At 41.1% G+C, this 13,220-nt stretch overlaps 1 protein-coding gene across 4 annotated transcripts in view; it reads right to left on the reverse strand.

The window, feature by feature from the left end:
* znf800b (zinc finger protein 800b) overlaps window positions 1-11,180 on the reverse strand; it is a 29,060-nt gene extending 17,880 nt beyond the window's left edge. The window contains exons 1-4 of one of the 4 annotated variants that reach the window (XM_083999128.1): window positions 11,061-11,171; window positions 4,798-4,979; window positions 2,343-2,419; window positions 796-904 (exon numbers count right to left, since the gene is read on the reverse strand). In XM_083999128.1, coding sequence (XP_083855254.1) covers window positions 796-849 — 54 coding nt within the window. In that variant the 5' untranslated portion in view covers window positions 850-904; window positions 2,343-2,419; window positions 4,798-4,979; window positions 11,061-11,171. Of the gene's footprint in view, window positions 1-795; window positions 905-2,342; window positions 2,420-4,797; window positions 4,980-11,060 lie in introns of all 4 variants that reach the window. The other 3 variants (XM_083999129.1, XM_083999127.1, XM_083999130.1) reach the window with 3 other exon arrangements.
* Window positions 11,181-13,220: the final 2,040 nt, after the last annotated feature.

The following is a 13,220-nucleotide window of genomic DNA, read 5'->3' on the forward strand; positions in this document are numbered from 1 at the left end:
AGTCAATCAATCACTTGTTCATGACTAATTTCTTATTTTTCAGTGAGCACAAAGCGAGTGAAAGGACACTGATTAGAGTAGGTGGACTAGTCATGAATTTCCACTGACTGCTGAATAAAACTACAGGGTGGAATGAACAGTAAAATCTGAATTAATCAGAGTGGATTATAGTTATTATGACTCATTATTTAACACAATTCATTTTTTACAGTCATATATGCACATACCATACATCAGTGTCTCATTAATTACTCCCATTAAATGACAAGTACCTGCACTGGAATATGTGTGTAGACAATAATATGATGATATCACACCACAAACTCTAACTCTGTTAATAAGATGTTGTCAACAATTATACATTAATTATACATGTTGTAATTTTTCTTAAACACATGAATGATTAGAGATAAACAACTGGGTGTTTTTATTTCAGGACATGGATTAAGTTCAATATTGGACCAAAGTTTTAAATTGCTGACTACAACAAAAGTTAAAGAAATCCAGGGAGACGTTTTACAAAGCCAAAACTAAGTTCAATCCTTATCCAGGAAACATATTATTGTTCTGAACACCTGTGTAAAGTGGTGGTTTCATATGCTAACAGAGAGCACAGTGTGTGTGGTAAACTATGGATAAGCACAACCATATGGTGCTGTTGATTCCAAATGTGTTAAGTGGGATATGCTGTGTGCTCTTTGAATGACAAAACAGAAGTGTGTTTTTCACAGTCTGACAGTGAAGGGAGAAAGACTGGACAATAACATCCAGCCTTGTTGGTCTTTTTTTCAGTACCTGTCTGCGACAGTTCGAGCTCTTCCTCGCAGCTGACTTCTGGGCCTTCACCATGCTGCCAAGACTGGCCTGCTGCACCACACGTTCACTACCAGCACACAGCTGTAACCTGCAACAACACCCCACAAGAGCCAAAGACTGCACTTAATTAAGGTACCACTGCTGCTGGATGTCCTCCTAAAATGTAAAATGAGTGTTTACATCTGCAGCTCAGCTTAGCTTAGCAAAACACAGAAACAGATTGGAAATGACTGAGGTTTGCTTGTGTATGGATGTACCCTGAACAAGCAGCTGTTACCTGCAACAGGACTTTTGCTAAGGGCTGTGTGTACAGTACAACACATGTAGCTGCACTACAACTGAACACACACACACAGCCTAGCTGCATCATTAACACTTAAATATTTAGGGCAAAGGTTAAATGGTGATTACAGATGGTGGCATTGGTGCTTTTTAAGCTTTTAAAACAATGCAAACACTGAAAGACACGTGCATTTAACAACAGTGATCATAGTGGAAGTGTGTGTGTAATTATGCAGCCATTCTTTGCGTGAAATGTTACCCACATGCTGCTTGTGAAATCACATAATGAGTGAGAGTCCTGGCACTTTGGTATTTCATGTACTTCATATTTTGTGGCAACACAACAAACACAACAATGTTCACAGTGAGCTAGAGCAGATGGATTGTGGGAAACTTTTAGGTTTTGGAATATTCATTACATCCTGATAAGCATACATGCTATAAGTGCAGCACATTTCTACGTGGATATTTCCTGTGAAATCATGTATAATGCATTAGAAAACACACAGCAAACATTACATCTTTATGTGTTTACTGGCTGTAGAGTGCTTCAAAACCACAGGGCCACAAACTGGATCTAAATATAAAACAGAATTGAATATTCTAAGGTCACAGTAATGGTTTCCCACTGCTAGTCATATTGCTGACAGTACAATTAAACCTAATTCACCGATGGTACCATTACTGTGGATGAAGCACACCATCTCTGTGTGAGTGTGCGCATATAAAATGAATACTCTGGCCTCTCTTACATATCTTATGCTAATAGATGTTTTCTCCAAAGCACCTTACAGTGTTACACAGGGACATTGTTAGTGGACATATACATGGATCTCATTAAATACAACTACTATAATGAGTTTTATACAAACATGTACTGTAGTCATGAAGCACATTAAGCATTACTGTATCGGGTGTAAAATGTTTATAGCATTAATGATAAAATAATTGTTGCTGCCCTCTAGTGGTGGTCAAGTGGTATGACAGTTTAATCTAACTCGGCCACTGCCACCACATCAATGCTCATTATCACTGGCTCAACATAACATGTGTTAGCAGAACTGTGGCATGCTGAGCTGCCCTGTCGCTTTCTGATTTCTTATCCTTTGTGATACCTGCTAACTACTGGAGGAGCAAAAGAAATTTGTTAGAAAAATGAGCGGCCCAACTGATGAGTCTTGACTTAAAACATTTTTAAGCCATTTTTTTTGGTTCATTTTTGTCAGTGGTTCAGCTTTAAATACCTCAAAGGTTGAATGGTGGATCGTGATTAATCCAGTGTGGGTGTGACACTCTGTAGGAGTCTCAAACCTTTGAAAATCTGAAGCAAACATATGACAAAATGGAAGTGAAAAACACAAGCCAACTGGACAGAATATGAGAAAAGGAAGGACCAATACACACTACCATGTCACTGGTTAACTATAAAAATAAAGTTGTTAATACATGGACTCGAAGTAGAACAATGGAGGGGGGGGGGTCTGAAAATAACAAGAAAATGGACAAAACTGACTTCAAAAAGTAAGTGTGGTGGGGATCTGATGTTCCCACACTACAACCAGTGATGCGTCCCAACATGGGTATATGTAGTTTACTAACAGTCCAGCAGAGGGAGACAAAGCTTTCACTTAAAGTGAATTTCTAGCTAAAAAGTTCTGTCGTCTTGTGATGTTTCCAGATGACAGAGGGGTTGCCCCAGCACAGCCTGTATCTTAATACACAGGATGTGATTTCACTACACAAACGCATGCACGCAGATGAGTCCGGATTAGTAGATTAGCAAGTAAAATGGTGACATTTCACAACAACAGCATGACTTCACTAACAAAATCATCAGTGTACACAAGAAACCCCTGTGTTGTGAAAATAGAAAAAGGTCAGATTTCTCTTGGTTAGAGCACAAATTCACTTTGGGACTTGTAATTGCTTAATATTTAGTGTGCAGAAGACATTTTTCATACCTTCTCTATGGACTGGATCTGATTCTTTTAGCAATTTAACACAGTAATCGATCACCGTGCCTGGGGCGACTTGATTGAAATAAATCTTTTTGCACTGTTGCCTGTTGCAAACACCACACAGTGAAAAGATTGTAATTCATAACTTAACACAATGTGCTGCAGTTATGTCCACCGGAACAAAGTTTTTGTTTTGTTTTTGCATAATAATCTTTACAGAGATAATGAGGAAACCTAGGTGGAGATGTTTTTGTAATTGGAGCCAAATAAAAACCTCTTTGTCACAACATTTAACATCACGGTCACAGTTGAAATGAATTTTCCGTCCAGTTTAAAATGTGAATTAAAATGTTTGATATTATCTTGGGATTACTATAAAAAAGGGGCCTCAGACTACTACTAGAATAGATAAGAGACTACAAATGCCCACACACTACCAGATGTAAGGTGGTGGTTTGTGATGGTGGTTGGCCTGTTTTGCACAAACCAGTGTAAACACAATTCAGGGTTTCCAAATTCAGGTTGACTGAGCTGTCGTATTACAGATGATCAGTTGAAACAAACGTGAGTAATGAAAATCACTATGAGTAAGTGTCAAATCAGAGCTAACTATACTCAACACAGGCTTCTACCACAGGTTAGGGTTAGGGTTAAACATCACAATCTGTGTAGAAGGTGAAAACGAAGGAGAGATGCTACAGGTGGAATATGATCTGGAGACTTCCTGAACCTTTAATTCACCCCTGTTTGCCTAGTTGAGATTTAGGTTTAATGACGACACGGTTAATTTCAAGCAGAACTATTAGAATATAAATTATTTTTATCTAACAAAATTAAGAGCAGTAATATTAATGCATTATGCACCTTCATAGGTTCTATCTATATCAGTGATGGAGATTAACACTGGCCATTAACTATAATGGGAAATTAGGACCCTACTGGCTACTGAAGTTAGGAAACAACCTCATTTAAAGGTCCCATTCGTCTAAAAAAAATAGTATAGCACTATTGCTACACTTCAAACTCAGGTGGACTCATCCCTCTTCTGGCTATGTAGTTTGCATGTCCCACCCTATGTTGGTGGGATGTTTTCTCCAGACACCGAGCTCTGGCGGTCACGGTTGTGACGTGTGAGTTTGAGTGAAATTGACTATTATGTGTTAGTCTGTTAGCTCTGTGGCCCCTGATGACCTGCTGAGAGTGTTTCTCTGTGTTTCACCTAATGCATGGTGGGATCTGCACCGGCACCCTGTCATCCTGAATAAGAATAGGAGCTTATGAGAAAAGTATATGGATCAGAAATACTTTGAACACAAAAAATACTGAAAATGAAAACCTGTGTGCATCGGGGGGCACGTTGGTAAACTAAGCTGTCAGAAATCAAAAACAAAAAGTTACTCTGCTGTATCCATTTCCAACTGCAGCATCAGCTTCATCTGGTAATCAACAGGTAGCTTTATCTTGGGATTGTGAGTCTCAATTAAACACGCTATTGCATCGAGAAGGTTGCAAATCCCAGCCCAAAACCCACAGCAGCCTAATTGCTTTGTTGAGAAGTGTTTCATAAAAGCCTGACAGGCCGCCCCGTCTGCGAGAGCTGACCCGGGCTTAAAGAACCCCACAGTGGACAATCATCTGAGAACATATGCGCCGCTTCTTAAAAGGGGGTTAGATGCATTACAAAGCTTTACAACAAACACATTCAGCCACACACACACACGTGCCGATAATACACTCACACACACTAGCACGAGGGACTCTCCCGTTTCCGTGGCAACAGACAGACGTAGTTGTGAAGTGGTGACTCCTGTTCTGACTCAGGTATGAGAGAGAGAAGGTGTCCTGAGCTCAGGAGTGATGATATGAGGATGGTTGTGATGCTTGGTCCTGCCTCCCCATCTACACCCCACGTACTCCGTGTGACTGGATACAAAGATTAAGATATTCAAGTTTTAATCTGTTTCTTCGCCGCAATGTAAAATTATTTTAGAGAGACAAAATGCCAGAGCCTTTTGATGAGCTGAACACCAATCATATTCTGCTACAGATGTTAACTTGCCATCGTCTAAATATTTGGGACAGGAACTTACTGATGTCCTGCCCTTTGGTTTTCAGAAACAATGCATAAAGGCCTCATGACACTCTGATATTGTCCTTGCGGCCGCATGATGTGCTGCGGAAATGTATTCAATAACATTACTCCTTCTTCTACAAGCTGATAGAGCAATTTCAAAAAGATCAATGACAAAAAGAAAACAGGTTTGCAAATGGCGTTTCATTCCTTCCCTCAGAGAACAGTACTTGATCAACAACTGTTGATGATGAGGGCAACACTGGAGCTATGGTTACTACTGCAGTAAAAGATGAATATGAGCCTCTGTTAAAAAATGAATGGGTGAGTGAGATCAGACCAAAATGCCTGAGGTTGTTGGAATGAAAAGTCGGAGACTAACAATCCCGCGAACTAATTAGTTACTCCTGGCAAGAAACTAAAAAAATATAAGCCATTATCTTCTCCTCTCCTATCCACGGATACACCCCTGAATAAATCACCCACTACCTGGTAACTCACCCAGCTTCATGACTCACTTCATCAGAAACTGTTCCTCTGAATCTACAATTTACAGCTGCAAAATCCCTATGGTCATGACATATTCAAATATATTTTTGTAGTCTAGTCTTTTTCCAAAACATGCTACCTGATGTAGCTCAGTATACCTCAACTAGTACACCGTCTTCTCCAAAAGATTCATCTGCAGTGATAGTCCAGTGTGAATTCTGTTTAAACATTTTTCATTTGGGAACATGTCTTACTTTAGGAGATGAACTGTAATTTGCGCTTTCTGGGGCAATAAATGAGGTAAATCCATGTCACAGGAGCTGAACTTTGACTTCTGTGAAACAGTTAATAAAGAAACACTGGGTTTTCATAAAGCATATGCTCTATGTTACATGTGTGTATGTTTGTGGCTCCAGTGCTGGCACATGTGTGGTAGCAGTCTCTGCTTTGTCATTGTTATTTCAAATGGTTGTGTGGAGGCGGTCTGACAGGACTTCCTCCTAATGGAGGGACTCCACACACTCTGACATGATGCTGCCTGCTAGCAGACACACCACCTGACCACCAGATAGGGTGGAAGCACTGATGTGGCCGACTGACAAGAGTTCCCCAGTACTTCAAAAATAATTATTTTACGGGAATTTTGTGTTACTGAAAGGCAGAGGTCAAGTTCTGTGACTCTGACCTTTTTCCATCTTTTTTTAATTTTGGTTCACTGGTAGTGGGCTATCTCAAAAATAGAGCTTATTATCCTGCTGTACTCTGGCAGCTTCTCACAGCAGGCGTGTTAAGTCACACTAAACAAGTCACATACGCCAATATACATTTTAGGCTTTAATATACCAGACAAGGCATGTTTAAAACCATGTGATCCCTTGCCAAGCACAGGTACAATATTCAACTCATAACTTAAAGCATCTGTCATGAAAAAAAGGTGAAGTTGGGTTGCAGCGTCGCATATCTACACCTCAACCTTATCAAACTCAAGAGACAAACATTTAGTAGAAAACAGCCAGAGGAGCCTTTTCAAAAAGCATTTCAAAACATCCAGTGGCTGCTCATGTTTTCTAAAGGTATCACTACCAGGGCTCTCTTAAAAGACTGTCTCCACACCTGTGTGAGTTTCACTGAACTGGAAGTTTGGCTTCCTTACTTGTACAAATACAAATGCCAAAGCAACACTTGAAAAAGTTACGCATACTTGTTAGCTGACTGGTGTATTTGACAGCTGTAAAAAAAATAAAAAAAAATAAATTAAGCATGAATAAAACGGGAGGAGCAAAACCAGTCCAGGAAAGTCGCTGGTACAAAACAAACACAACTTTGACTTTCAAATAGGATCTCACTACCAGTGACTGTAGCATCCTATATGCTAACATTATTTCACAGACACACACACACACTCACCAAACTAGTCCTAAGTGTAGAGATATAATATATAAGGGAACTCCCAAACATTACTCACTCATTGCAGCGACAAATCACTTTCTGCAGAGATTTCTTTGTAAATGGGAAAATACCTAAGAGGTGCACACATAGACACACAAAGACTACACACAGACAGAATTGTGCGCACACATACACACTCAAGTTACCTCTAACTACAGAAATAGCATTGAGTCTTTCAAGCAGCAACATTTCAGCTTCTGCCCACACTTTTGTCACTGAACAAAGTTTACTGGACTTAAACATATGCTGTTTTAAGAGCTGCAATGAGCACAAGCCTGTGTTTCTGTGATAACTTTCATCACCCAATCAAGCCAGGACACACTTTGTAGCAGGACAAGAGTTGGATTTAGCAAAAAGGAAGAAAGAAAAAAAAGTACTGAATCTTCACAACCAGATATGAAAGAAAAATTCAGCACAGTACATTGTGTAGCCTGGATGCAAAGCAGGCACACAAGCACTCTGGAACAATGTAAAGAGATGTAGGCTGTGGGAAAGGGGGTTGGACATAGATTTAAATAAATATAGCCATGGGAGATGCATAATGGGCATTTTCAGGCCAGGTGTGAAAGCACAGGCTATGATCTCTGAAATCAAGTCTTTAAGTCAATGTATGATGATTAACCACAAGAACTGGATATGGTGATGTCAGAGTGAAATGTCATAGGCAAGAAAAGAAAGCAGCCATTCACTTCCTGGCTTGCAGGAGATAGGACTGACTGGATCACTGGCTGATTTCCTTACTGACTGGATGACACTGATTCCCTGGATGCTTCCCTGCCTGTTCCCCTCGTTTGCCTTACTGACTTATTATATGACTGACAGGTTAATGGGTTTGTTGACTGACTTAACTTGAACACTGGTTTGACAAGCTGACTCAGTGACTGAACACAAAGGTACATCATTACACTGCCTGAATCATATGCTGACATCATTAAACTGTTGCAGTCAGCATCCGCTCTGGTCCAAACCTATGATAACGGGGGAAACTTTACCAAGGTAGAGAGCCAGGCAGACTTAGTTGCAACTCTAACAAGGAAAGACTAATCTCAAATTGCTATAACCCCATGTCTTATGAGATAATGCAAAACCAGACTTGTAAATTGGGTGAATACAAATGATGCTCTATATGGAACAACAGTATATAGAATAACAAGTATTTGAAATATGCAGATCCCCCTCATTTTATTCTAGTTCCTTATAACCCACTTTGTTATCTACACACTTGTCCTAGTTATCCATTCATACTGCTCCTCAAGGTTAGACTGGCCATCTCTACTGTGTCAAAGTTAGTGTGTACTGTGTTACTGCTTCCAGAGGGATTGATGTTGACAGGCCTGACATGAACTGATTCATTTACCTCACAGCTCATGTACTGTGGAACCATCTTAACCTAAGACTGAGTCAGGTTCACTGACACCGTGTAATGCAAAGTAAGTTTTCTAATCAGACAATCATCACATACTAAAATAGCAGCCACATGCAGGTTCACAGTTGCACCACGCTGTGCAGTAACAGTAATTTGGGAACCTTCAATTATCAAAGATATAAATAAGTCAGGATGTAGACAGCAATCTCTACTTCTTGACTTTTTTTTTTTTTTTAAACGGTGGCTATAAGACCTCATGATACATTACCTGACTAAACCCACCCACTGCATTTTAACAACGTACAGGAAGTGGGCACTGTCATCTAAACTAAAAAAAAACAAAACAACAAAACAAGTAGCCTACTTTTATGTATTCTTTAAAGCCTAGCCTTACTCTAAAAACGTGTAGCCTGTATCTTGACAGCAGTCTTTCATAAATATGCACTTCCACATAACACGAAAAGATTCCCATGCTGACTGATTCTTCACTTCCTAGTTTGACAATTTCAGGACTTTCTGCTCGTGAATAAGTTCTAAGCTCTGCTGGAAGACACCAAGCGCAGTGCCCAAAAGCGCAACAGCAACAAATAAAACGTCCCTGGATAAAACGCCCTGCTCATATCCAAACCAGAAACGCGTGGCGCGCTGTGGATGTTAATAATAATAAAATAAAAAAAGAAACACGTCGCGAGTGTGTATTCAGTGTACGGGTCGTAATCCAACCGTAGCCTCTGCGCTGTTAATAAAGGTTTTACGGTCATATCATCACAACCCAGTAGCAAGACGTTTATCCACACATGAGCGACTCCACAACAGCCACATGGAGAGAGCACCATGAGGGACGGACTGGAGGGATACTCTCCTCTCCGACTGGCCTGTCGAGCCCTTCAGCCGGTTTCACCAGTGTGTGTACGCATCCACTTACGCATCCCAGGCAGTGCGATGGAAACATAACCATCCCGAATAAACTGCTCGATCTTCCGCGTTGATACGGAATCCCAGGTCGGTGCACTACTGGAGAGTGGAGGCGCACGGCGATTGTTGCCGCCCGAGTCCGTGTCTATTGGTTCCCTTTCAGCTGGGGCAGCGTCAGCACACACACACACAGTCTCCATTTGCAACTCCATCGCCCCCCATGGGCGTGCGAGGCCGCGGGCTGTGACGCAAATGGCACTGGGTGATTTGCAAATGACATATCTTCCTAATTCAGTGTCGTCGCCGCGGGGACTGGTCCACTTCACCAGATATTACACACAGAAATATCCATCCGATGGTGGGTGACGGGTAAATAAAGGCGGATGAGCAGTTCGCTCTACGGGGATGCGGTTGCATAACTCAGGAAACTTAATAAAAATGTGCACGGGGCGAGCGGTGTGCATTATCCGTGGCTGATGTTTCGCTGTTGTTTCGATATGATCGTGATGGCCTGCACCGTAACACTCAGCACGCGATCGGTCCTCGACTTTTGGTCACAGGAGGAACCAAGCAGAGCGTATACACAGGGAACCGAGTGGCCTCGCTATGGTGGATGTGTGGTGGCCAGTGCTAGGACGCATGCACGTAGCTGACGGGGAAAGACAGGACAGCCGGAGTGGGACTTAGGACCGCATTCACAGGCCATAAAGGCCCGCATGAATACTATTGTGCTCTTTTATGCAAGAGTCCCCAACTATTTACAAAAGGTTGGCCAACACACACAAAAAATATCGCGGCGAAATGGTGGCGGCGGTTACAGCAGCTGCCACTGTGCTCTGCGCAAAGCAGCAGCACAATCATTGCGCAGCGCCGGACTTCCCCAGTTTTGTGCAAACTATGTGGTTCGTCCAAAAGACTTTTATTTTTATCTCATTCAGCCTGTCCTCGTCTGGCAAGCAGCGAACCAGAGCGCAGGGCAGTCGCCGTTCTCATGGCACGATTTGCATCGCCCCCATTATCCCCGAAAATCTCTTTTTACACGGTTATATTGTCAGCCTAAAAACGCCACTATTTTGAGCAACAAAGGGGCAGCTTAAGTTGATCAAAGGAAAAGCCAAGTATAAAATGCACCTTTCACGCCGTTAAAGAGAGGCCCCTCGTAACGATTGCAGCATGGCAGGGGAGTGCGGCGTAAAAACGAGCTAACCCGAATAAAATACACACAAAGACAAGGTGCAGCACTCCCACAAATACGTCCATCACCACCCGGGTATTAACAATAAACCATCCTCGGTCATTTGGATTAGCCCAGAGCCGGTGGGGATGGCATTATTATGAATGTAAAACGCTGCGTTTTGCGGCTCCGTGCCACCTTTTCCAAGAAGCAGCTTGGCGCACAGGACCGGTGACCCTTCCATCTTTGCGCGTCCTTCTACCGAGCGAAATCATCATCTATGTCCGATTTTGACGATTTACTGTTGAATAGAACACGTTGTAGTTAGTGATTTGATCTTCGAGGGGGTAAACGCCACACGGAGAAGCCGCTACAAGTCTCTGAAACTATTCCTCTCCCCACCGCGGCCAGGCAGAAACAAGAGGGCGATGACGCCATTTTCTGCAAAAACAACCATGCTCGGGAAGCCAAAGCGAAGGAGGTTTAACCCGCTCCGCAGCACTCCAGTCCCGCTGAAACGTGTTAAAAACAAGTCCTTACCTTGTATTTCTGGGATGTGTGGTGGAATCGTGTGTTTAAAGGGGGTAAAACCGCGCGGTCGTGGCTACTTCGAGTCCGGAGATTGTTTATTTCGCCTCCCAGCGTCCCCGGTTCACTCTGAACAAGTTCCTCTGCGAGCCGCTGTCTTTGTGCACCCAGAGGAGCCTCTCAGCACTAAACCAGTCTCTGCGCAAAGGTGCACCCTCTGTGTCCAATTTCAGCTGGAAATGCCGGCAGTTTAGGGTGACAATGAGGAAAAAAGGCCGGATTTGACCTCTTTTAATTAAAAAAACTTTTATAATTTTCCAACTTTTAACCAAGGGCCACGGTTATAGCGCTGATTTATGCCCCAAAACGCGCAACCTTTTGAGGACACAGGTTCTCCATAACAGTCCGCGACGCAAAGGCAAAATAAAACAGGGGGTGACACCCTCCAAAAGTTAATGCAACAGATTAAACACTGTTATTAAAATATATGTTAATAAAATACTAAAACACACCTACACTAAGGATGAAAAGACTAAACTATGACATTCAGAATGCGTGGCCAAAATTAGATTGCGTTTAGCCTACTAATAAAGAAAAAGAAAGAAAGAAGAAGCATGTTTTATGTATTAAATTGATATAATAAAGGAGGATTTACAAATACACGATGGCAATGGCATAACTAAAAAACATTTTCTTCCAGGAGCCTCAACTTAGAAGTTTCACTTCCTCGTTCAGATGTATGATGGACCAAATTTATTATATTCAACTTGTCAAACATAACTTTCTGCACGATGCAAATGAGCATATGGAAGTGAATATTAATTACCAGCCTTGCTTTTGGCTGGGGATCCATATTAGTTCCTCCAAGGACCCCTTAACAAAAACTTTGGCAACAAGTGATGATAAATTTATCCTGCTCATGAATCCAGTTTCCAGTGGTTTCAGTCTTAATTTCATAGCCGAGTACTGACCGACACAACAGACTGGTTTTGGCTAATGACGAGTTTACAATTCATTCCACGTTATATGTTAATAAGTTTGACATATGGCCAACAACACTCCAGAAAACTAAAGTAACTTGTCAAAAAACATGAAAAAACATATTCAAATGTTTTAATTTACCGCGACATTAGCATTTTATTTATGCTAATGTCGCGCGTTGCTAACGCAATTTAGCAGCAGTGGCTAGTGGAGTTAGCTAACTGTAATTTATATCAAATAAAGTAGTCTCATTTACTGTAACTTTTCCCGCGATAAATTTGGTTGTAAACAACCTTAAAAAAAAAACTAACAGTGACCATATCCGGTGTTTTGAGTCTTAATAAAAGAGTCTAGTTTCGAATATTTTCTGTAAATAAATTACACTTTGTGCTGTTTCTCATCAAAGCTAGTTAGCTTAACTGTAAGAGCCCAGTAAAACAGCCACAATGTTGTTGTTTTTTACACTGACAGTGCAGCCATTTAAAAACTAAAGAAAACAACCATTAAAAACAACAAAACCAAACAAATACTATTTGCATGTAAAGGTGACATCCTTACCTTGTTTCCACACAGTTGAAACCAGTTTGTTGGGACCACTTGTTCTTATCAGCTGAAATAAATTGAAATTTAAAACAGACTCCTCTGACTACATAACAACTTACCCTAATGTTCATGAACCACCTTAATTAAACTGTTGCTTCTAAACCAAGTAAGCTGGTCAATTAATGTTCCCAGCAGTGACTGTTGCATCATATGAGCTCAGATGATAATTGGAGTCAGCTGGTTCATACTCTGATACTGTCTATGTGTATTGACTGTGATGATGGTGCAGGTGATGAAGCTGAAGGAGCATGTTGATGCTGACTGACTGACTGACTGACAGGAAATATGTTGAAAATATGGTTTCAGAGGTGTGTGTCTGACAAAGGTAGACAGGAAGTAAGTAATACAGGAAAAGGCCCTATATTTAACCATATTTAAATTGCAACAATAACTTTTTCCCTGTGTAAAAAATGGACTGTCACAGAGTTGTCTTGAAATACTTAAAGTCAAATAACTTTTCACACAAATATAAAATATCTATTAAAGTATTATGATATTAATAGCCTACTAGTAACAACTCAGTATAGCTAATAGGCCTATAAGGAATATTGATAATAGCCTAATACTGTAGAAGTAGCCTACTACAAC

This window comes from Trachurus trachurus (assembly GCF_905171665.1).
Source record: "Trachurus trachurus genome assembly, chromosome: 23".
NCBI classification, from domain to species: domain Eukaryota; kingdom Metazoa; phylum Chordata; class Actinopteri; order Carangiformes; family Carangidae; genus Trachurus; species Trachurus trachurus.